General features: G+C 32.7%; 1 protein-coding gene across 1 annotated transcript in view; it reads right to left on the reverse strand.

Moving 5' to 3' along the window:
- Positions 1 to 2,937: 2,937 nt before the first annotated feature.
- Positions 2,938 to 24,503, reverse strand: part of SCN7A (sodium voltage-gated channel alpha subunit 7) — an 81,562-nt gene continuing 59,996 nt past the window's right edge. Inside the window, exons 16-25 of the mRNA XM_081051447.1 lie at positions 23,601 to 23,706; positions 21,696 to 21,850; positions 19,462 to 19,635; positions 17,367 to 17,474; positions 13,726 to 14,004; positions 12,909 to 12,962; positions 11,757 to 11,897; positions 10,214 to 10,315; positions 9,636 to 9,906; positions 2,938 to 6,833 (exon numbers count right to left, since the gene is read on the reverse strand). Coding sequence (XP_080907573.1) covers positions 5,779 to 6,833; positions 9,636 to 9,906; positions 10,214 to 10,315; positions 11,757 to 11,897; positions 12,909 to 12,962; positions 13,726 to 14,004; positions 17,367 to 17,474; positions 19,462 to 19,635; positions 21,696 to 21,850; positions 23,601 to 23,706 — 2,445 coding nt within the window. The 3' untranslated portion in view covers positions 2,938 to 5,778. The remainder of the gene's footprint in view (positions 6,834 to 9,635; positions 9,907 to 10,213; positions 10,316 to 11,756; positions 11,898 to 12,908; positions 12,963 to 13,725; positions 14,005 to 17,366; positions 17,475 to 19,461; positions 19,636 to 21,695; positions 21,851 to 23,600; positions 23,707 to 24,503) is intronic.

A 24,503-nucleotide genomic window follows, 5' to 3' on the forward strand; every position in this document is an offset into this window, starting at 1 on the left:
AACTTGAGTACAGGACAGTAGAATTCATCCAAACTGAGCAACAGAGAAAAAAAATAGACTGGGGAAAAAAAACACAGAAAAACAAAAACCAAGGCTCAGGGACCTGTGAGACAATAACAAAAGAGTCATTGTTTATGTCATCACACACCCAGAAGGAAAATAGTAAAGAGTGGGGCTGAAAAGTTGTTTGAAAAGTATTGGCTGAAAATGTCCTATATTTGATAAAAGATACAAGTTTACAGTTCCAAGAAGTTGAGTGAATGCTAAACAGAATAAATACAAAGAAGTACATGCCAAAGATATACCACGATTAAAAAATTTGGAAACTAAAGACAAAGAAAAATCTTGAAATCAGCTAGAGGGATATTACAGATTACCTATAGGGAATACCAAGTCAAACAACAATGGATTTCTGTTTTGAAGTCATGGAAACCAGAAGGAAGTAGCACGATATTTTTCAAGTGCTAAAAGAACTGTCAGGCACAAATTCTATACCCTGTGAATTTATCCTTTAAGAATCAAAGAGAAAAAAATATTCTCAGAGGAAGAAAAGCCAAAAGAAGGTGTTAGTAGCAGATACGGTCTTTTTAAAATTTTAGAAATAGGTTTTGTTCAACCCAACATATCAAAAATGTTATCATTTTAACATGTAATACATATAAAAATATTAAAAATAAATAAAATCTCACTCTTAAAGATTGGCTAAACAAAATTCTTCAAACAGAAATGAATTCATAAAAAGAGGAATGATGGAGCATCAGAAAGAAAGAAAGAATAATGGAAAGAACAGAAATACGGTACATAAAAGAAACTTTCTTTTCCTCATGAGTTTTAAAATCATATTTGATGATTGGAACAAAAATTATAGCACAATCTGATTTCCATGACAATAGTATTTAAATATGAAGAAAAGGGGACCTAAATGGGGCTTCCACACTTCACTCAGAGTGGTAAAGCATGGATATGAGTAAACTGACTGTATAATTCATAGATAGATAGGTAGATGTACTGGTTTTTCAATAATAATACTTTGAACAATAAGTACCAAAAAGATACAAAGAGGGGTATTAGTAGATTGGGGGAGAAGGGGTTACCACTTTGTGAGGGGTATAAATGTCTATTACATTGTTTTGTACACCTGAAACTAAAAAAAAAGATACAAAGAGATATATTCAAAAACACTATAAATAAATCAAGATGGAATCCTAAAACATATTCAAATATTGTGCAGAAAAGGCAAGAAAAAAGGCAAATAGAAAACAAATAATAAATGGCAACTTTAAATGCTAACTCCTTAAATGTAAATGGTCTAAATACACCCATAAAAAGTAGATTAAAAATGTGACCCAGCTATACACTGCTTACAAGAAACTCACTTCAAATTCAATAACATACATATATTGAAAGTAAAATGATGAAAAAAAGATTGCCCTCACCAATGTTGGCAAGCATCATCCAATCCACTGAGGGCCCAATAGAACAAAAATGTGGAGGAAGGGTGTATTCTCTCTCTGTCCTTGAGCTGGGACATTCATCTTCTCCTGCCCTTAGACATTGTTACTTCTGTTTCTTGTGTCTTCATGTTCAGATTCTGGACTTGCACCAGTACTCTTTCCAACTTCTTAGGCCTTTGGCCTTGGACTGGGAGCTACATCATTGGTTCTTCCGATTATCAGACATTTGGGTTTGGACTGAATTTACCACTAGCTTTCCTGGTTCTCCAGCTTGCACATGGCATATTGTGGCATATCTCAGTTTCTATAATTGTGTAAGCCAATTCTCATAATAATTCCCATAATGATAAATCTCCTCTTTTCTGTCTGTCTCTCTCCCCATATCATCTATCTATCTATCTATCTATCTATCTATCTATCTATCTATCTATCTATCATCTATCAGTATCATCTATCTCTATCTCTGTCTAGTTCTATAGATAGATATGTATTTTATCAGTTCTGTTTCTCTGGAGAACCCTGATTAACACCTTTTTAAGAATAAAGACAATCTCATTTATCTCTCAATTTCTGTGCCTAATACCTAGGAGGTGTTCAATAGATTTTTATGATAGGAAATACAGGACAGAGTAAAGAAGGGAAGACTGGTGATGAAATTGTGCATGAATGGATTATTTGAAGATGTTACTTTCATGTGCTGTAGGCTAGAATCCAGGAACTGGAGTGTTGTGATACCTGGATAGTAAATAGACTAACCAGCTAGAGATGAGAGAAAATTCTTTGAGCTACTGTGTGATTTTGAAGTCAGTGGAGGTAAGAGTTTAATTTATAGATGAAGAGATGAGTTCAGTGTCTGACCCTGCCAGTTTTAGATTACCTAACAAAAAGATGAAAATCTACAACTGTGGAGTGAAGACTCAGTCAATCATTCACTGGTGCTCTTGTTGACTGTAGAGTTGAGAATGTGGACCTTGAATTTATGGAAAGAAACAGTTAAGGGAAAAAAGCGTTCAGCAACCAAAGGGCCAAATAAACCATGTCTGAGAAGGGATTCAGGGCGCCCAGAGTAATTCAGCTCTAATTTTCTACCCAGCTTGTGCAGTGGAAGTTTTATCCTGTCTTTGCTCCTCCCTCTTCTTTACTGTCAAGCCTGAAGAACTAAAAGCTGGAATCTTAGGTCTCATCTGTATTATGTACTCCTCTTCTTAAAAGTGTCTCTGTGTTGAATATGGTTACTTTTTCTAATTGGTAAAAACTTTATTTTTCTTCAGTGGTCCACTTTACTATAAATTCCAATGCTGAACCCATCATTCTTTCCTTATATGTATTACAATTTATACCAATGCCATAAAATTACATATAATTATCATATATTATAATCAGCTGTAGAGTTATGTTTTCCCCAGTAGTCAGTAAGGTCTTCTTTTTTTAATGTTTTCTTTTATTTATTTCTATTTTTTTGTTTTTTTTATTTTTTAAGGTGGGTTCAGCTCACAGTGGCCCATGCAGGGATTGAACCAGCAACCTTGGTGTTATCAGCACCATGCTCTAATCAACTGAACTAACCTGCCACCTCAACAGGTTCTTTAGTCTCAGGTATATTTGTATGTATGTGCGTCTATCCAGGCTCTGGGTTTACCTGTAATATCTAGAGTTCAATAAATGTGGAATGAAAAACTTCTATAGTTTAATCCCTTGTGCCTTTCCTTTTTCCAGGGGTTGTCTTATACTTTTAAAATTTCTTCCAAAAGGGACACAGAGATAAATAGAGATACTCCTTATCTCTGTAGAACAATTTAGTTCTTAAACGTCCTCAGTCTCTACCCAGGTCATTTATTACTAGACAGTTATTGAACAGAGTGGTTAAATATTAAGGCTCTGAAACTAGACCTGGAGTCCTTGCGTGTCATTTACAAGTTCTGTGATGTATGAAAGCTCTTATAACCCTCCTAAGCCTAATATTTTTTATCTATAAAATGACAGTTATCACTGCTTCGTAAGTTGTTGTGAATGTTGAGCTCATGCATGATAAAAACTTAATACAAGTCTAGGCATAACAGTCTGTTTGATAATTGATAGCTATTTCCAATATTTTTGAAACTATTTTGAAGTATATTATATTTATTAAAAGATCAGAAACACTTTTTTAAAGAAGCTGTTTTAAATTTTGAGCCTAAATGAATTCAATTTAAAGTAAGGCTCATTTTGAAAAGTTCTAAAAAAATAAACTAAAAACTAAGAGCTCACTCAGAACAATGAAGAACAAACAATGTAAATTATGAAAATAAATATTTTTTAAAAAGTTCTTATTGTAGAAAGTTGCCAACCTGACGTAGTACCAAAGGAAAAAAAAAACAAAAACAAGAGTTAATGTGGTTAACAGGTTGTGTTTATTATTCTCTAAAGTATCTAAAAAGTAGAATATATTGTAAGACTTTGTTAAAAATAAATTTTTACACAATTTGGGTAAGTTAGTGGCAAACACAGTTTATAAGTAAAAGATATAATTTTCAAACTAAAAATCAGTTTATGGTCTTTATGGAATTTACAGAAGCAAGTTAAGATTAAGTTTCAATATCTGAAGCAGTTTCCACATTAAAGCATTTCCAAGAAATAGAAAACTGAGCTGCTGAGATGAAGCACCAACTATCACCATGTCACCAAGTTAATGATGATTCCTCCTGGTTCCAGTTCCCATCACATGATGGAGAGCAGGAGGAGAAAGGAAGAACCAATATAGAAAGAAACAGAACCCTGAATTTATACTTGCTTAGGGGATCCCCCCAAGGCATCTTGGTCAGGTTAATACATTTCTGAGGAGCAGAAAGAGATTATAATAGTTAAGGCTCAAGATCATGCATTCGTAATAAAATATAGTTACTGATATTTAAGCGGCATTGAACATCATATAAGCTTCTCATTAAGTCAACAGTATACATATTATCTTTTTGAATCCTTTAGGAATTTGTAGGCACATTGAAAACCATCTTCATACAAAAGGAATAAATTTTAGAATCTCAAACTACATGGATGTGCCTGCATTTTTATGAGAACATTGAAAAACAACTTTGTGCCTATTTTATAAAAATAATTTCAATAGTGAAAATTAATGTTTAGGATTTTAAAGTTTTTCAAACACAAACATTTTACCTAGTAATTATGTATGTAATGAGAGAAAACAAGAAAACTTGGAAAGATAAAAGTAAGTGAAAACTAACTTGTACATATTAATGTTATAAAACCCCACCAACAACGAACTTATACTTTGATCTCCTAATTCAGAGTCCTCACAATTTCAGGATCATTTTCTTTCTCTAAGTTATAAAGAATGATAAAGTATAGTGAAAAGTACTTGAACGTGGCCAGTTTCCCAACTACAGATCAAAACACTGTGAAAATTCCTAGGCACAATGGTAGCTCTTGACTCTTCTAATTCATATTATGATATGCATTTGCCAGACCTTATATACTCAGTGTTACATTATAGATAAATGATAAAAATACATTAGTTTTATGGTAGGACTTGAGTCTACTAACACATTCTCTGTTATGTCATTTTAGTCAATGTATATTAAAAATGTAAATGAGAAAAAATGAGGAAAATGTAGGTCATAACTGTGTTCCCTTTATTCTTCTTGTTTTATAAATCCATTCTGTTAAAGAGCTGGAACTTAGGTGGAACTAGCCACAGAAGAGAAACAATGAAACAACATTAATCCTCTGTACCAAAAATAAAACAAAAACGAACTAAAACAAAAGGTGGGCTCCAATCAATCTTTTTCAAATGTTATTTGATTCAGCCCAAGGGTCTCTGTGATTGATCACAAAGGCACTTTTTAAGAATTACCCTTCCTCTTCCTTCAATTGACATCTGTCTAGGCAAGTTTATGACTTCATGGCCCATGGCATTGTACTATTTTTTAAACACCAGCCTATATTAAGAAAATGAGGACTTGAATCCCATCAAGTTAAAGTAGACATAAAATATACAAGGAAGACCCTTTTGCTACTAATCTCTACCACTACCTCGCCATCCTCCAGAAGAAGCACATACTACATAAACTGTATAGAGAAAACAAGCACTGAATTATCAAACAGCAATTTAAACCCACTTTAACTCACTGCAGTGATTTAAAGGGTAGTCTTGGTTACAATGAATATATAGGAGTAAAAAGTGAATTTGACATGGAGTCTTGTGAAAACAAGCAAGAGTTATAAACAAACGATTATTAAGTGAAATTTTTATTTTCTCTAATCTTTGCTTTAATTCCTGATTTAAACTTTTAAGATTTTTGGGTGTATGTGAAGAAGGTGGTAAATGGGATTAGATCTGGCTTTTAATAGTCAACTTTTCCTCAGCTTTATCAAAGTCGGTAGCTTGAACTTCCATATCATCATCTATCATATGAATATCTGATGTATTTTTGTCATTTCGTCTCAAACGGTAACTTTTGTAAGCACGCTGAATGATGGTTGCTGAGACTGCCTCTTGTTTTCGTTTCAGAGTAGTTGTAATTGGCTCATATGTGATCTTAAAAGGGTTGGCTAACATAAACCCTGATTCTATCTCTGAAAGAACTTTGTCCATCCTCATATCTTTACCCATAACTCGCTTTGTAAAAGCAAGTAAGATGTCAAGGCAATGAATTCTATCCCCAACAGCCATGGGGAGATCCATGGCAACAAGCTGGGCCTTGTTTGGTTTTGCCATGAAAAGAGGAGGATCAAGGGCAGCTGCAAAATCTGAAAGTTTGCTCGAGTCTATATATTGGGTCCTATCAGGATCAAACCTCTTCCATACATGAAAGAATTTCCTAAAATCATCTTCACTTAAAGTCTTGGCATTTTTTTTAGAAGCAATATTCAAAAACTCCATAATAAAAACAATGTACATGTTTACAATTATCAGCCATGATATGAGGATGTAACTGACAAAATATATAATTCCAAGAAAGGGGTTACCACAATCTCCTTTAACCTGAGTCCCAGGGTTAATTTTATCAGGATCACAGTCAGACCATCTACTGTTGAAAATTGCATTGAGCATCCCATCCCAACCAGCAAATATTGTAACTTGGAAAAGACAGAGCATACTGCTGCCAAAGGTTTCAAAGTTGGACACATCGTTAATTCCAGCTTCCTTTTTGACATAAGCAAAATTGTACATTCCAAAGATGGCGTAGATAAACATTACAAGGAAGATGAGAAGACTGATGTTCAGCAATGCTGGGAGGGACAGCATCAAAGGAAGCAGCAGATCATGGAAGACCTTTGGTCCTTTCCCAGGACGTAGGATGTGGATGAGTCGAGACAGAAGTAACAGTTGCACGAGGGAAGGAGACACCAGGTAGGATCCTACCATGGAAGGCAGAACTAGTCCTGGATGTGTGGAAAGATAAAGCAAGCAATAAAATCATTCAAATTTGATTGTATTTAGAACGATATAAATTATTTTACATTTCATTTTTTTCTATATGTTAGGATCATTTTATTAATCCTGCCCATATAATAGCTAGCACATACTGAAAGTTTGGGTTAGTCAAATACTAATTGTGGCAATGCTCAGAGTATCTATCAAAATTTGGAAGATAATTCTTTGTACCATCATCTTAAGCGTACTGTGGATCAAATACTTCTGGAATCCCAGATGGCATGAATCCATAAAATGTGACAAAAGTCACATTTTTTTCTGATTATAGTTGGATCAAGAAATTTAGTTCAATCCAACTTTTATTGGATACCTAAAAATGGTATCATACAAATATGCAAAGATGAATGATGTGACTTCTGTCCTAAAGACCTTGTAATGTATAGAGGTAGACATTTAAATTAGAGTGCAAGGCAGAGAAACCTGGTTGATAAATATAACTATAAAAATGTCTGGAATTAGTGACTCACAGATTATAATTTAATTTATTTATTTCATAAATAGTATTTGGCCTCCTAGGAACTTTAAATGTGAATTGAATAAATGAGTCTTTGCCTATAACGTAACGTTTTTCTGGTGGTGGTGGGTGAAAGAGGGAAGTATGGAAGTGAGAGATAGAACTATAAAACAAGACAAAATTATAGTCACCACAAAAAGCATAAGGAACACTCTGAAAGTACTGGGAAGGGTGGTTCATTTTCAGTTGAGAAGGTCGGGGAGGGGAGAATCATATGAAGCTTCTAAATGAGATGCTATGTTTACTGAATCTGGAAGGATCACATCCCACGTTTCTGTTGAACTTGGTCACTGTCAATGATGATATTCTCTCTGACGTTGTGTCTTACCTATACTCTCATCTCCACAGTGTTTTAGGAAAACTACTCTGGCTCAAATTTTTATTTCTCCGCAATCTTCTAAACTCTTCTATTATGCAGGAGGTATCCCCATTTACTTATAAACAATTGTTTTTACATCCTCATCACTAAATTTTCTTCACCTCCTTTCTAATTGAAAATCTGACTCTATCTTGAGAACATTATTTCCCTCGCAATACTCCAGTGCAGAAAGCTCATTCTTCCTCACCACATAATTCTCAGGGTACAAAGTTGGAATAAGCAAGCATCTTTTTTTTACTTCCAATGTGATTTCTAGACACCTTTCCTTCCCATGATTTTTATAAAGGGAGAAAAAAAAGAAATTTTGGACACTTGTGGATCATGCCGTTTAACTATACCATCTTCTACAATTCCTTGGCTCTATGATTATTCATTTCTCCTCATTCATAAAGACTGGAGTCTTTAGTCCTTGGCTCATGTTACTGTTTCCATCCCAGCACCTACTATCAACAACCCATTCAAAGGCCAGTCTCTTACTCTTTGATTTTCTTAACTTTAATAAGCTCCACCATTTTACTTTAGTTACACATCTATGGCCACATTCCGTACCCAGGCAGTTATACCTGACTTTCTGAGATCTCAAATTCAAACAGCTTTCTCTGTAACTGCAATTTTCTTTCTGTCCAGATCTCTGATTAAGTAACTCTCACTTTAGTCTCCTAGGGGTCTTTAATTCCATATTCTTCTGTTATCTTCCTAATGCTCTCCTCCAGTCTCTATGTATTATTCTATGGAGCTTCTTGAACCTGTCTATCGGTAGTTAGCTGCACTGCTTCCTTTATCAACTGAGTGAATGAATTTTTTGGAAGCACAACTAGGCAGTTTATCTACATTTTTTACTACTGACTACACAGAATAGTACTTTGTTTCCCCCAAAATAAGATCTAACCGGAAAATAAGCCCTAGAATGATTGTTCAGGATAACATCTCCTGAACATAAGTCCTAATGCGCCTTTTGGAGCAAAACTTCATAGAAGACCTGGTCTTATTTTCGGGAAATCACGGTACTTGACCTTAACCACTTAAATATTGTCCTTATTCTCATAGAGCTTACATTTTATCATGTGTCTTATGGGCGACACAATAAGCAAACTTTTCTAGAGAATACTTTTATCCAATATTATTTCTTGGCTACTTCCTTATCCAATAGGTATCTATTTAGATTTTTGTTTCTTCCATGAAGTTTTTTCTGATCTCTGCTTACAGATCAGGGGCTCCTCGATTTCTTGCACTGCTATCACACCCTCTGACTCTTCCCTTATCAGAACCTTCCCAGCACAACATTAAAATGCACTGTTAATTATCTGTATCTCTTAATACATTACAAACTATGTTTCTATAAGAGTTATGCCTACCTTGCTTACTACTAAATTCTTTGTATATAGCATAATATCTATTCACAAAGAGGGTAATCAAATACATTGGAGAAATAAAAGACTGAAATCGCCAGAGTAAGAGGAAACTAGTAACCAATCCATTACAGCCTTAAACTCTACTGTTGTGAAAGTTGTCAACAGTTTTAAAGATTAAAGGGAAAATAATGAGCTTGAAAGATTATATCATGCTAAAACATAAAGATTCCTCTAGTGTCATCCTAGAAAAATTATGCAGGTGATACACTGAAGGGGTAATTAAGTATTTATCTGGTAGTCAGTGCACTACAATATATGTATTAATTCAAAAAATATTTTTAATATATCTGTCAGGCATGTGTACATGTGTGAATACAAAAATGCAAAGCATTTCTGTTGGAAATAACAAGGGTCCCACCTGTTTTGCTTAGTAAGAGGCTATATCTCAAGAGCTTGCCTGAATTAATATTACTACAAATGAAGATCTGACTAAATAAAACCTTACCTGTAATAGAGAAAATGACTACCATAAAATCAAAAACATTCCATCCAATGGTGAAGTAGTTACATTGAAAAGAGATGAGTTTCAGTACACATTCTCCAGTGTATAGTATAATAAAAAAAGTGTTAATCCAGTAGAGAAAAATGTCCATTTTTGGACTTTGATCATCACTTTGTATCATAATGGTTATTGGTTGGGAACAGATAAGAACCACAATGATAATATTAAAAACTTGATTTGTTACTAAGTCAAAGATGAATCCTTGGATCTTGTTCTGTGGGTAAAGAAAAAAGTGTAGTAGTCTTATTAATAGGATACAAACACACAGTCTTTAGATTTACAACTTTATTCCTGGCATAAATAGGAGATAAGTGAGGGCCTAAATTTTTACCAAACTATAATTATAGCATATAGTGAAAACAAACAAAAAACATTAAAAGCTTTGTCAAGGAACATATTTTTAAATTTCTGTCACAAGCATTTGTTGTTAAGAATTTTAAAAACACATGTTCGTTTTTAAAGATAAATATATAAAGGAAACATTTTTAGAAGCTTCAAAAAAATTCTAGATGCTTTCTTACTCCTGGGCGAGGTACTGGTTTCTCAGAGTCGTCATACATCAGCTTCTTGATTGCACGATATTGTTTCTTCTGTTTTATTGTTATAAACATATTTGAGCCTCCCTGGTAAGGAAACAAAAGAAAAATATATGAAAATCACATTTAATGCAAATTTCACCTTATATTACTACGCATTTTGGAAAGCTTGGCAATGACTGATTTAATCATTTAAACAAGGCATTAACTGCAATGAATTAAGTCATGTTTAAACATATCTGACTGTCTGCACAAAAATCCATATAAAACATGTATAGAATATACACTGGTAAGGACTGATGAGCAATTATTTTTGGTGCAATTTCCTGTGGGTAGTCAACACTATTTTAACTTTTCAGTCTACTGACGGAAATAACAGAGAAATAGCGCAGGATATCTGGAAAGGTCTACTAAAAAAGGTTGAACTCAAAAGCTAAAAGTAAAGTTGGTTTGTACCCTTCAATAAGCATGAAAAAGTAGAACTGATCACATATGCGTTATTATATATTCATAGCTTACTTCTTCATAGCCCATCTAGAGCTTATTCATCTTTGTGTTTCTAGTGCTCTCTTCAGTATCTTATACAAAATATATAAAATAAATAAGAGCTGAACATTTAATGTGTTAATCTGGGAATTGGGAATTGTTATTGCCCTCAATCAGGACTCGATCACATAAAATTGACAAGAGACACCGATTTGAAGCCCAGAAGCCAATCCTAGGGTGTTTCCCCATTGGACTGATATCCCAAGAAGCCAAAGCGTCCAATAAAATGCTTATTTGATCACTGACCTCTCTAATCCCATCTAAAATTCAGTGCTTTGTTTACCAGATTTTGTACATGGCTAAACTTTGATGACATAGTTAAAGATGGAATTTCACAATTAAACTATTCTTTTCTTAGATTTTTTAGAAGTTTTTCCTACCCCTACTAGAAAGTAGGTCTCTGTGGTTAAAATGAGTGGATTTATATGACTGAGGGCTTTGCAATTTGTAGAAGCCCTGAAGAGAGTCTTTGTGTGGAGGTGGCACCAAACAAGGGCTGTTCAATTTTGCCTCTAAATTCTCTATTATTCATTTTGGCCACCCCATTAGGATTTACGATTCTCTCTACTTCCAGCATCAAAAGTTACTCCAACTGATGTAGTGTCTTTGCTGATTATGACTCTGAAGGCTTTGAATATTTCAGAGTAAAAAAGTGTAGTTTATTTTTCTTAAACTTCTCATATTTGTGCAGATGCACTATATTATTTATTCTTCAGCATTTAATTATTTACAAACCTTCATTCAGAAACACTTGTAATTTTTAACTTTTAAGTTGTATGCATATATTTAAATATAGAAAATAAAGTACAGATGAACATTTCAGCAATATTCATCAATATGCAAGAACACCAATCATTTTTCTTAGGTAAGTACCAAATAAAAATGACATCAAGCTGAATCCAAAACCAATTATTTGAAGCAGAAAATTTTTATAAATGTATTTTGTTTTCTCAGGCCTTGATGAACAAAGAATAGTTATACTTATCTTTATTTTATGCCTGTTGAAATTAGCAATAATAACACCGATCAGCATGGTCAGAGGAAGAAATAATCCGATGATAATGAAGATAATAAAGTAACAATACATGTAGATGTTGTCTTCAAAATTAGGCTGCATATTTACCTAAAAGTTAATTTAGAAAAATAAGCAAAATAAGGCAGAGCATAGAGGATTTTTAAGGTAGTGAAATATTCTGTATGATATTATGACGATGGGTACATGTCATCATACATTTGTCCAAACCCATAGAATGTATTACACTGAATGAACTTTAAGATAAACTATGAACTCTGGGTGATTATTATGTTGTCAATGTAAACACATTCTTTTTTTTTTTTTTTAATTAAATTTATTGGGGAGAAAATTGTTAGTAAATTTACATAGATTTCAGGTGTACAATTCTGTATTACATCGTCCATAAATCCCATTGTGTGTTCACCACCCAGAGTCAGTTCTCCTACCATCACCATATATTTGATCCCCTTTACCCTCATCACCCACCCCCCACCTCCTTACCCTCTGGTAACCACTAAATTATTGTCTGAGTAAACACATTCTTGATAAAAAAAAAGAAAAAGATACAATTCTGGTGGGTGATAATAATGGGGGGTTAGGCATATGTGAGGCCAGTGGTATATGGGAAATATCTGTACCTCCCTCTAAATTGTGTTGTAAACCTTAAACTGCTCTAAGAAATAATGTCCTTAAAAATAAATACATAGCAAAAGATAAGCAAAATATTGATACTGACTTTTTAAAACATAAGCTTTATAAAACAAATTATGACAACATTCCAACAATGTTACTTGAGGTAATGTTTCCTCTTTGATCTTTGGTGAAAGGATATCGTTGCTTTGTTTATTGGATTTTAAAGTTTATTGTATTGGTTTAATCGTAGTTAGAAAGTCTGGTAATCCTTTAAATGGGGCTATTGGACGTCAACCTTAGTGTATAATCCTGAAAGGATTTCATTGTCCATGAAATACTCAATCTGAAATGTATTTAAATTCTGTCTAGCATACGCATTTGCTTTTACACTGTTAACTATTTGATTATTGCTGGTGCCCTGTTCTTGAATTACAAAATGAATTTACTTGAACCTTAACAATGGCTCTAAGATTATATTGTACTTACACCAATAGAATCAACAGCTGAATTCATAATAGTGATCCATCCATTAAATGTTGCCTGTAAAAATGGAATGTATTTAATTCTTAAGAAAATTTTATGCTTCACAGTAAATAAATAGTAAAACTCAATCTGTTATTAATATAGTAAAATATTTGATTAGTAAGGCTGACCATACTTCAATATATTGTGTAATTGAGATCTTTACTATTTTCATTATTATATTTATGTTGTCTCTTAATAACTATTTACAACTACTTAGCATAATTGCAGTTAATAACATAAAATATTTTATGATAGTATAAACAGAAAAAGAGAGAGAAAGAGAGAAAGAGAAAGAGAGAGGCAGATAGATAAATAGTAAATAAATACATGCTCCCCAAGAGTCATAGTTACTTGTAACTGCTATATATCTGTTTTTCTATGGGGAAACTAAGACAGGGATGGTTCATCTCCTCAAATCTGCCACATGCTGGGTGACTAACTATTGTTCAAAGCGCTAAGTAGAAACAAAACAGTAGTAACCTGAGTTGGACCAAAAATTGTGACCATATTACCTGACCAGTGATGGAGATAGATTTGGCCAGTGCCTGACATTTCCTCCATCAATTCTACCTTTATCTCCACTGCCTTCTCCGAAAAGAGCAGAAATTGTATTTCACTTTGATCTCTTTAAATGAACTCATATCTCATAACATGTATCTACTAATAATTGCTAAAATAATTTATAACCAACTCTATTAACCAGCCATATTCTGTCCTTTATGTTTATGTACAATATGGATGATGATATAATAAATTAAAAAATCATAAGCATACTTACTACTTGAAGCAGTGAAAGGAAACCATTTCCAACATTATCAAAGTTCAGTTTTGCATTCTCCCATGGCATGGATTCATTAAATACAAGACTTTCACATTGACTCTTATTACTGACTTCATATATAGGAAATCTTCCTCCACTTGTTGGGTCAATGCATTCATAGAATGTGCCAGCAAATAAGTATACTCCCATGATGCTGAAAGCCAGCCAGATCATAAGGCAGACCAGAAACACACTGAAAGTGGGTAAAGTTGTTTTTATCAAAGCTCTTACAACCGCCTGGCATATAAAAAAAACAAATATGCAAATTTTAGGTAACAAATGTGAAACTGTTTTGATTAAATTGGAAATACTAATTAATGTAATGTTATATCGAAATAACAAACACAAAAAAAGTCCATCTCTAAAGATCGAATAGACCACATGCTGGTATTTGAAGAACCTAAATAACAATTTTCAATTAAAAAATGTACATTAAAAGTCCAGGTATTCTCAACATGTTTGTACTAAAAAAAAAAAAATCATTAAAAGACAACAGAGCTGATTAGTATAAATACTAGAATGAAGAATTATTTCACTGATTTAACAGGTTTATCAACTTTTTATATTGTGCCAGAAATGGGCAAGATAACTGAACCTAGGTGTGTGTATGAGGTTATCTAGAAAGTATATAACATGAAAGCAGAACACACCCATACCTAAGTCTTGGGGAGTCTAACCTTGAGAAAGAATAGCTTTCCAAGGAGAAAGTAAAGAGTGGCTGGGGAAATAAGGGAAGACCAAGAGATGATAGATCAAAGAAGTCCAGGCAAGAGACTGTTTCAAGAAACACTGAATGGGCACCTAGACCTTGCAAAATCACAAACCTCCTCACTGAACCACTCTGTCTCACTGGTGAGCCACTCCAGAGTGGGAAGTTTGGGAAATGAAATCACCATCTACACCTCCATTTCCTCAACTCCCTTCACCCTTTAATGTTAAAACCAGAATTTTATCTTTAGCATTCCACTAATGCTGTTATGGCAAATGTAAACCTGTTGCTCTATCCAATAGAATATTTCTAATCTTTGCTATTTCTTTATCTTTCACTTAGCAGTTACACTTTTGACTCCCTCCTCCCAATCTCACTTCTTTCTCTTGTTTTTTCAAAGGCACCGTTGATCTCTTTTCTACCTTTCTAACTTCTCCTTCTCTCAGCCATTACTGGATACATACCCTTTTGCTCTTATTCTCTTGATTACATTCTTTAGTTTTCTGGCCTTGAATTATTAGTGATATTTTGACTTTTAATTGTATTATCAACGTCAAGAGAAGATCTGGATCTGACCTTGACCTAAGCATGGCTACTATACTACTATACACCTCATTGAATTGTCCTTGGCTACTATCTCATTGACATTCTAATTAATGTTTGGCATCAAATGGTACAGTGCTTAATTTCTTCCAAACAGAGGCAGTCTTCCCTGGCAAATCTCTTCCTACTTTTCTCAAAATTAGGGCCAGACGATTTGCTGATTTGGGCAGTCTTCACCCACCCTCCTGTGAATCGGAATGTATTAGGGGAAAAAACCCCTGGTATTCTCCTGCAATGTTTTTTACAATAAAGAATTTATTCTAGTTACAGTCATTACAGTGTGTGCATGCACGCACATGTGTGTTTCCCAGCTTTACTAAAGTATAATTGACAAATAAAAATTGTATATATTTAAGGTGTATAAAGTGATGATTTGATCTATGTAAACATTGTGAAATGACTATCACAATCAAGAGAATTAATACATCACTTCACATAGTTTCCCTCTTTCATTTATTTATTTTTTTTGGTGGTGAAAACACTTATGATCTACTCTCAGAACATTTCAAGTATACATTTCAGTATTATTAACTGTACATAGTCACCATGCTGTACATTAGATCCCCAGAACTTATTCATCTTATAAACGCAAGTTTGTACCATTTGACCAACATCTCCCCATTTATACCAACCTGCTCCCTTCCACAGTGTTTTGAGTTAATAGGTCATGTGTAATTTATAGCCAGAATGTTCTATGAAATTTTCCCATCACTAATTGCATTTGTGATGGAAATTTGGCTGTTTTGTCATTTTAATCTCAATCTTGCAGACCTCTTCAACTACTTTTCCGTTTTTGCTTATTTTCCTCCTTATTTTGGTTTAGAAACAAACCAGTGGGGATAGTATCACCTTGTGGACCTCCATGATGTTGCTAATAAAATGCTTAATAATTTATAATATAAATTATCATTGATATTTTAGGTATTTCTTTTCTAGGTGAATGATAATTGCAATTTTGCTGTATTTGCTACATAATCAAAATATTTCTTCCCAACATCACAAATCAAATGCATTTGGGGAATAGGTTAATCAGGCTTAAATTCTGTTATAATGAGTCAACCTCAGATTCATATGAATTACCAAAATATTATTAACAACCATGTTCTTGCACATAGATTAAAATGTAATCAATGTACTTAAACATACAATGCTCTATGTATACATGTATATACACATGATATAAAGGTGATACTATTAAAATTTAAGCAATATTTTTTTGGTAAAATTCACATTTGAAATTACTTATATTTCTGTTTGGAGTTATAACAATCACTCCCATTTTGAGATAAAACAAGTATCCATTTTTTAACCAAGTGGAAAGAATTTAAGTGTTATGGTTTCTTAATGAATGGCAGTTTAAATGTATCATAAAATATATCAACTATAAAAATACAGTTTAAACATAAATAATTTTCTTATTGGATCCTATCTATACTGAATATATGATATTACATAATATTAATCAAATAGGTACCCGAATGGTATAATAAATATGTAAATGAAAAATGCAAGAAAACAAATGTGTGATTATGAAATAAAAGGTAAAATTAGACTTTTTCTGCCATTTTTGTACATAATCGATCTCTGTACAGCCACATAATGTACTATTTATGGTGGTAAAACACTCTTCTTTTTCTATTAGGTTGAGCACAGATGATTTTCATAACAGACCCATAAGGTTGAAGACGGCCATCTTCAGCCTATTAGTTTCTCTCACATTGTTCAGAAGTTTTGACATGGTAGTCAAAACTTTGACATGGTAATTCTTACAACTGGTAAGAATTCATTACTTGTGATTTCTGACTTAAAAAAAAGTAAACTTATTTTATGCAAATAAAATGCAAACTTTATTTTATGGAGTAAATAACTACTTAGTTTGTAAAATGGTCTTATAATTTAAAGGAGTTACTAACTAATCAAAGTTTCATTTTCTGTCAGTTATATTTTTAATATTGAGATAATTTAATTAATACACACATCCATGTGGGTTAGACTGGTAATACTTTTGAAATTATATTTTCTCTCAGCTATTAGATTTTTTGCTTATCTTTATTAGTTTTCATATCTTATGAGCAATAAAGACCTAAAATCAGAATAAGCATAGCTAATATACCTTTCTTCTATACTTTTAAGTAGTGGAAGATAAGGTTTTTGTATTAACATTGTTAAAGATACAAATGAAAGAATTACAAAACTTATAATTTGTAGAAATATAGTAATCCTAAATAAAAACTTACAGATTTATTTGGAAACTTCCAAATAAACAGATTTATTTGAAAACTCTTACCTTCATATTTTCAAACTGAGATAGAACTCTGAGTGCCCGAAGGAATTTAATGGAAATAAGTGGTTTTAGTTCTTCCCGAGATTTGCCTATTAAGCTAAGACAAAACACCTAGATAAAAAACAAACAAGAATTAATAGGATTTAATTTTAACTTTAACCAAAACAATCTGTAGACTTTGTATTTATTTAAAAAAAAAACAAACAGTCAAAGCCTACCAAGAAATATGCAAAAGATTTAAAATATATTTAATATATTTTAACAATGATTACAGAAAATTATAAGAAAATAGTTTTGTGTTAAAATCACTTTAAAAAGATAAAAATATTTTCTGGTAATAGGAATATATGTTGAAACAAACAACATTTATATATTTGACATTCTATAATTAAGGATTAATATTTATATCCATTTTTTTCCATTTAAAATTAGATTAAGTTTCATGATTATTTGCAATATAGTAATAGTGTACAATGTATTCATTAAAACAAAATTTGGAATATATTTACATATGCATTCATATATAAATATGGGTAAGACAATGCACAGAATTAGATTTCAGAGGAGAGGCATCAAAGAAGATATGAATATTGATAAGTCCAAGTACAAATTACAAAAAGTATAGAAAGATACTAAGGTGATTTTTTAAAAGCAAACATATATGAATAAAAATGATTCAAAGTTAATAAATGTTAATGGAGATTAAGGTAGTAATGATTAACTTTTATTATAACTTCACATTTTCTGTATTTACAAGGCAATATAAATTAAAAAAATTGTTTTTTTTGTTACCCTATATTAAACAGATAGTCTTGAAGTGGGTTTTGAAGTAAGGGTAGGTATTATTTATGTAAGCATGGAGGGATGTGGACACATAAGAACAATGACCAGGAAACAGGAAAGAGGGTTACAGGTAAAGTGTGGTTTGGTTGGAGTAGAAGGTTAATTTCCAAGAATTAATTTAGAAGACAGAAGTAAGATATTTTAAGTCATCATTAATAAACTAAGAAACTTCAATCATCGCCTATAGAATAGGGAGACATTTGTTCATTCAGCAAAATTATTGAGCAGCTACTATATGACATGAATTATTCTAGGAATAGGAGATAAGGAGAGAACCAAATTGAGAAAACAATTCTGCCCTAATGGGGCTTATCTTTCAGTGGGGGAAGACAATAAGCAAAATCAATGAATAAATGATATAATATCAGTAGGTGCTATGGAGATGAAGAAAGCAGGTAAAGGAAAAAGGGCGTATTGGAGTGGTGCAGTTTTAAATAGGAAAATACGGAAAGACCTAATTTCAACAGTTCCATTTGAGCAGACATAATGAGGTGAGTCGGCTAAAGCTCCAGGTGGATGGAAGAGTAAGTGCAAAGGCACTAAGATGCAAGTGATCTTGGCATATCTGAGAGCTTCAAGAAGGCCAGTGGTGGTGGTACAGTACATAGACTTGAATGAGGAAAGGGAGAGTAATAGGAGGTAAGACTGGATCACGTAGAGACTTGCAGACATTTGATTGCAGATGTAACTTTTACTCTGAGTGCAATGGGGTGGGTTTCACGAAGAGAAGTGACTTAAAGTGACTTCCGTTTTACAACAGTAAAATGTAAGTGGTTGCTATGTGGACATTAGAATGAAAGTGTGCAGTGGTGGAAGCAAGAATATCAGTTTAGAACGCATTGCAGTGATCCAAATGAAACATTTTGGTGGCTTTGATTAGTGTGGTACTGGTCAAGGTAATGATAAGTAGTCTAATTTTGAATATATAATTTTAAAGTTGAGCAAACAGGATTTAAATATTTTAGGACATTTATATTTCCAAGATATTGTACAATAATCCTATTCTGTTAGCACTGGGTACATAGATGGACTATTAGAATAATCGAGGCATGAAATGCTGAACTTTTAAAATTTTAGAATGAGAAAAAAAGGATAAGTATTAAATATTACAAAGGAAGAAATATGGGATGCTGGTGACTACAAATGTATAGAGTGAGGAAAAAGGAAGATCTAGGTAAATTGAAGAGTGAGAATAAGAGTAAAGAAGGAAGAGCAAATCAAATAGCTTTAAATGTTTTTCTTTAAAAATACATACAATAACAACCATGAAGTCTAGTCTGTACCAGCCATTAGTGAAATAGGCTTTAAAACCATATGCCATCCACTTTAGAAGCATTTCCAGAATGAAGATGTAAGTGAAGATCATGTCAGCATATTCTAATAAGATTTTAATAGTTTTTCTTTGATCAATATATATATCTTCAAAAGCCTGTGGGTAAAAATTTAAGGATTAGTGTACATGCAATTTCTAAAAAGTTTTTTGGCATATGGGGAATGAAATGCCATCTCTAGTAGGCAGATGGTGAGCAAAGTCATAGGTTGTAGTCTCAAGGTCTGGTTCACTTCACTTGGATTAATTCACATAATCCATAAATACCACTTCTTATAGAGGCTAAACTTGGTCTTATAATTGTTCTAGTGATCTAAAATGCCTCTCTCCTATTAGTTACTCAAACTTAATATAAGAGATGGAACCTTTAGTCATATCTGACATGGCTCTTATCTCTATTTCCATGGAGTCAACTCACAGATATATTACACTTGTGAATAATGGAGCAGAGAGTTAAAAAAAAAATGTTTTCATTAATCCATACTGCTATTATAAGAAAACATCACAAAGCTTGTTCCACTAAAGAAATAATCAGGTAAACCAATAGAAACGCATGAATATAAAATAAAAATATAATAGTTTCTCCAAAGCTTCTAAGTTTTAATAGGTCAACCTTAATTTCACTGTGGAGGTTGTGAAGTCTGATAATGCCATTCAAAGCAATTTCATGGTGCTTTTATTTTAGTACTGAAAAAAGGCAGTAAAATATCAATAATCTCAGGTAGACTTGCATCCAAGTACATTGGAGTTCAAAAAGTAAACAAGAATCCAAGTAATCTGATGTAAAGAATGGTTTGATTTTTATAAACCTACTGTTAAATAAAATTAAATATAAAATAGCAATAGAGTTACTAACATAATTGGACAAATTATGGAGTAAAAGTATCTATAAGAGAAAATTAAAAATATAATCTAAAGTTATTTCAAAGAACTTTATTTTATTGCATGTATTTATTTATTGAATAGGTACATAATGTAAAATAATATAAAAAGATATACTGGAAGTCTCTGCTTCAATTAAAAAAAATTGCTAAAATTGTCACCCCAATAAATTAAAAAAAAAAAAGAAAAAATTAAACCTAGGCAAAACTAATCTACGGCAGTTTATTTGCATGTACTGTCTACTCTCATGGAATGGGGAAGTAACTGAGAGGAGTCAGACTATGGTTTTGAATTCCTGGCAATGTTCTATTTCTCAAGACAAGTGACAATTACACAGGTGTTGTCACTCTTTGATCCTATACATTTATAACTTATATGGTTGCCAGAATGTGTAATAGATGTCAATATAAAGTTTACTTAAAAAATATACGCAGTATAAAGTCTGGTTCCCAACCACGACTCCACCTTCTCTGTTCTGTGCGTCTCATAATTAACCACTTCTTGTGTATCCTTCTCTGATCTTCTTCAATCAAATACAAGCAAATAATATACCTTCTATTTCCCTTTCTTTCCTACATAAAATGTAGCATGTCACACACTTTATTCTAGGTTTTTCTTTTCCCTTATTACTCTATCTTGCAATATCATCATGCATATAACTTCTACACTTTTAAATAGTTGCACTGCGTCCCATTGGATGATTGTACCATAGTATAAACAGTCATCTACTATGGACTATTTTTGCTCTTTGATCTTTTGTTATTACAAAAAAATTCTCCAGAGCATGGCCTTGTAAATGCATTTAATACCTGTTCATATATTTGTAGGATAATTTCCCAGAATTAAGATTGTCGGTATGAATAAATATATTTATAGTTCAAAGGTCCTTAAAAGTATATGCAACACTCCTCTTTCCCTACTAAATAGGTACCAAAGTACTAGCACAATACAATAGTTCTGCACGTGCACATTACTAAACTTTCTTTCTTAGATGAAACTTTATTAAATTAAGAAGAATTAGGTATCTATTAACATTCCTTTCCCCACTGTTATTCACATATTTTGAAACTGCATTATTTATTTAATATTGAATGAGGCATATATAGATTCTAAAGGAACTATAATGTATGTTCCAAGACTAAAATCATAGAATACAAACTTTGGTGCTATAATAAGTTTTCTGGGGAAAACTAATTTGGCATGGTGACTGCATAAATGGACATAAAATGACTTCTGATACATTTTTTCCCATAAAAATCTCACATATTATGACTTACCAGAGCACCTGTGCTGAGCAGAATGACAAGGCCAATGAAACACTTAAAAAAACTGTTTTCTACTATCTTGCAACAGGTTTTCCTCATGTTTTGACAAATTTTTCTTCTTTTGGATTCTCTACTGATTTGACAAGGTGAAGATCTTTGTTCATGCCCTGTCAAGAATAAAACTGTTAAGAAGAAAATCCTGGAAAACTCATGAAAAAGTAAACATCTCAAAGTTTCTACCATATGCTTTAGCAATTACTTATTTACAGAATACAGGTGGTCTCTGGCTTATAAACATTTGATTTTTAGCCCTGCTGTACTGACAACTGCAATCACTGAGGAAAAAAAGAAAAGTTAACTTGTGAGTTTGATAATAGGAGGAAGAAAGAAATTATGAAAGGCAGAGATGACTTAGCACATCCTCTAATCTTGAGGGACACAGTCTGAGAATAGTATTTATCACCGAATCAAAAGAAAGGGAGGAAGGGAGGAAGGAAGGAAGGAAGGAAAAGAAAGAAAGAAAGAAAGAAAGAAAGAAAGAAAGAAAGAAAGAAAGAAAGAAAGAAAGAAAGGAGGGAGGGAGGGAGGGAGGGAGGGAGGGAGGGAGGGAGGGAGGGAGGGAGGGAGGGAGGGAGGGAGGGAGGGAGGAAGAGAAAGAGAGGAAGAGAAAGAAAGAGAGGAAGGAAGAAAGAGGAAAGAAAGGGAGGAAGACAGACAGACATGTACAATATCTTTTGAATATCACAGTTTGGTATAATGCCTAAAAATTCATTTTCTGAAGATTTACATGGAATACCAAACATTCTTATTTAAATATACAACTATTTATGAAATATTAAGAGATATAACATCAGATAAGTCAGATAAATTGATTTCAGTTCTTAGGTGGTATGGGAATGGGAATTTTGGTTGAGACTATCTAAGGAGCTAACCTAGATTGTAGAATACTTTGTGGGTAGGGTACATGTGCATGGTTTTGAACTCTAACTTCTGGGCAAGAGAGTTAGCATAAAGAGAACCTAAGGAGAAGAGAGTGATTAACAGGGTGGAGTTAAAAATCAAAATTTTTCATTTTAGAATTTTACCTAATATCAATTTATATACCTTTGGTCATAAAAAGTATAGAAAGTGTTTCTTCCCTTGTCTTGGATGATTTATGTCCTAGAACTCAATTTACTGAGGGCAGGTTCTTATTTCGAATATAGAAATATGAGCATTTAGCAGTTTCTATTTTGATTATTTCCAGTGATTTCAAATGTCCAGAACATGTAGTGATTTGTTAATCTTGTTTAAAAACTAATTTTAATTATAAGTCAAGAGGTATATGTTACATATGAAGTGAGCCAACCAATTGAAGCCTTGTACAATTCTTAATATTCATGTGAAATGTAAAAATACATCACCATTGCATGATTTCTTTTCCTATGAAAGTTATAGGATGTTTTCATGTGAGCATTTAAATATTGACTTCATTCCATGAGGCATAAAAATACACAAACACACACACACACGCATACACACATAACCTAATTTAATCTTTTTATTAATCACCAACGGTAACTTTTATTATTATCTTCATTTTACATATTAGAAAACGAGTCAGAGAGAGAATAAGTAAAAGCTAGTAAGTGGTGGACTGGGATTTCAACTCAGGCTGCCTGATTCCAGAGCCAACACTTTTAACTACTTCATTAGTCTCCCTAGGAAATATAGGTCCTTTTTCTTTTTTCCAAAAGTTGACTTTTTTCTTGACATTTATTATAAGTTTCTATCATGATTCATGTGTGCATGTGTGTGTGTGTATTCCAAGCCAAATTAATAAACTTTTTAAAATTAAAAATATATCCAATAGTATTACTTAGTGTAAGAGAAATATAGTCTAATTTCAATATAATTATCAAAGAACTTTTTCCTTACTGTTTTTAAGATGCTTTAGCTTATCATGTTCATAGATCATTTCTTCTTCTTCAGAGATAGCAATGTCAACTGTACTGCATTCAGATGAGCTAGATGGCTTTACCTTCTGAAAAGTAAAATCCCACCAAAATGTGAACAAAATTTAATTTACTCACTGTAGTTAAAGTTTATTTCATTTACAGAAATAAGAAAAAAATATGTACATAAAGACTGTTATCAGGTTTGAAAGACTTAAGGTCAATTTCATGATTGGTATTAAAATGCATACATACCTTCGTGAGTTGAAGTACAAACAGAAACTCACAGACACAGACACAGACAACAGATTAGTGATTACCAGACGGTAAGGGGGGGCATGATAGAAAAGGGTAAAGGGGATCAAATAAATGGTAATGGAAGAAGAACTGACTGCGTGGTGAATACACCATGTAAAATATATAGATGATGTATTGTAGAATTGTACACTGGAAACCTATATAATTTTCTAATCCATGTCACCCCAATAAATTTAATATTTTTTTTAAATCTCAAAAATTATTGTAAGCTACAATATTTTTAAAACTAAAATTAACGTTCCCTTAATAGTACTGTTCTCCCCAAAGATGTATAGTCTAGTGTCAAGAGTAGATCTGGGAAAGTGATACCCCTATGAGAAGAAGCTAGGTGCAGATATTGACCTTCTTTCCCACTCTATTCTTGTCTGCAGTTCAAGGCTGGCTAGCATAAGGCAGACTTTGTACCTTTGGTAATAATGCAAATGACATACTTGACCTGTACTTGAAATGATTTTCTCACCACCCTTAATTTTACTTTATTTAAAAATGAATATATAACATATCATCCTTAAAGTGACCAAGACCCTAAAGTTAATAGCATACAAAATTATTTTCTAATTTTAAAAAT

This window comes from Rhinolophus hipposideros (genome assembly GCF_964194185.1).
Source record: "Rhinolophus hipposideros genome assembly, chromosome: 6".
NCBI classification, from domain to species: Eukaryota; Metazoa; Chordata; class Mammalia; order Chiroptera; family Rhinolophidae; genus Rhinolophus; species Rhinolophus hipposideros.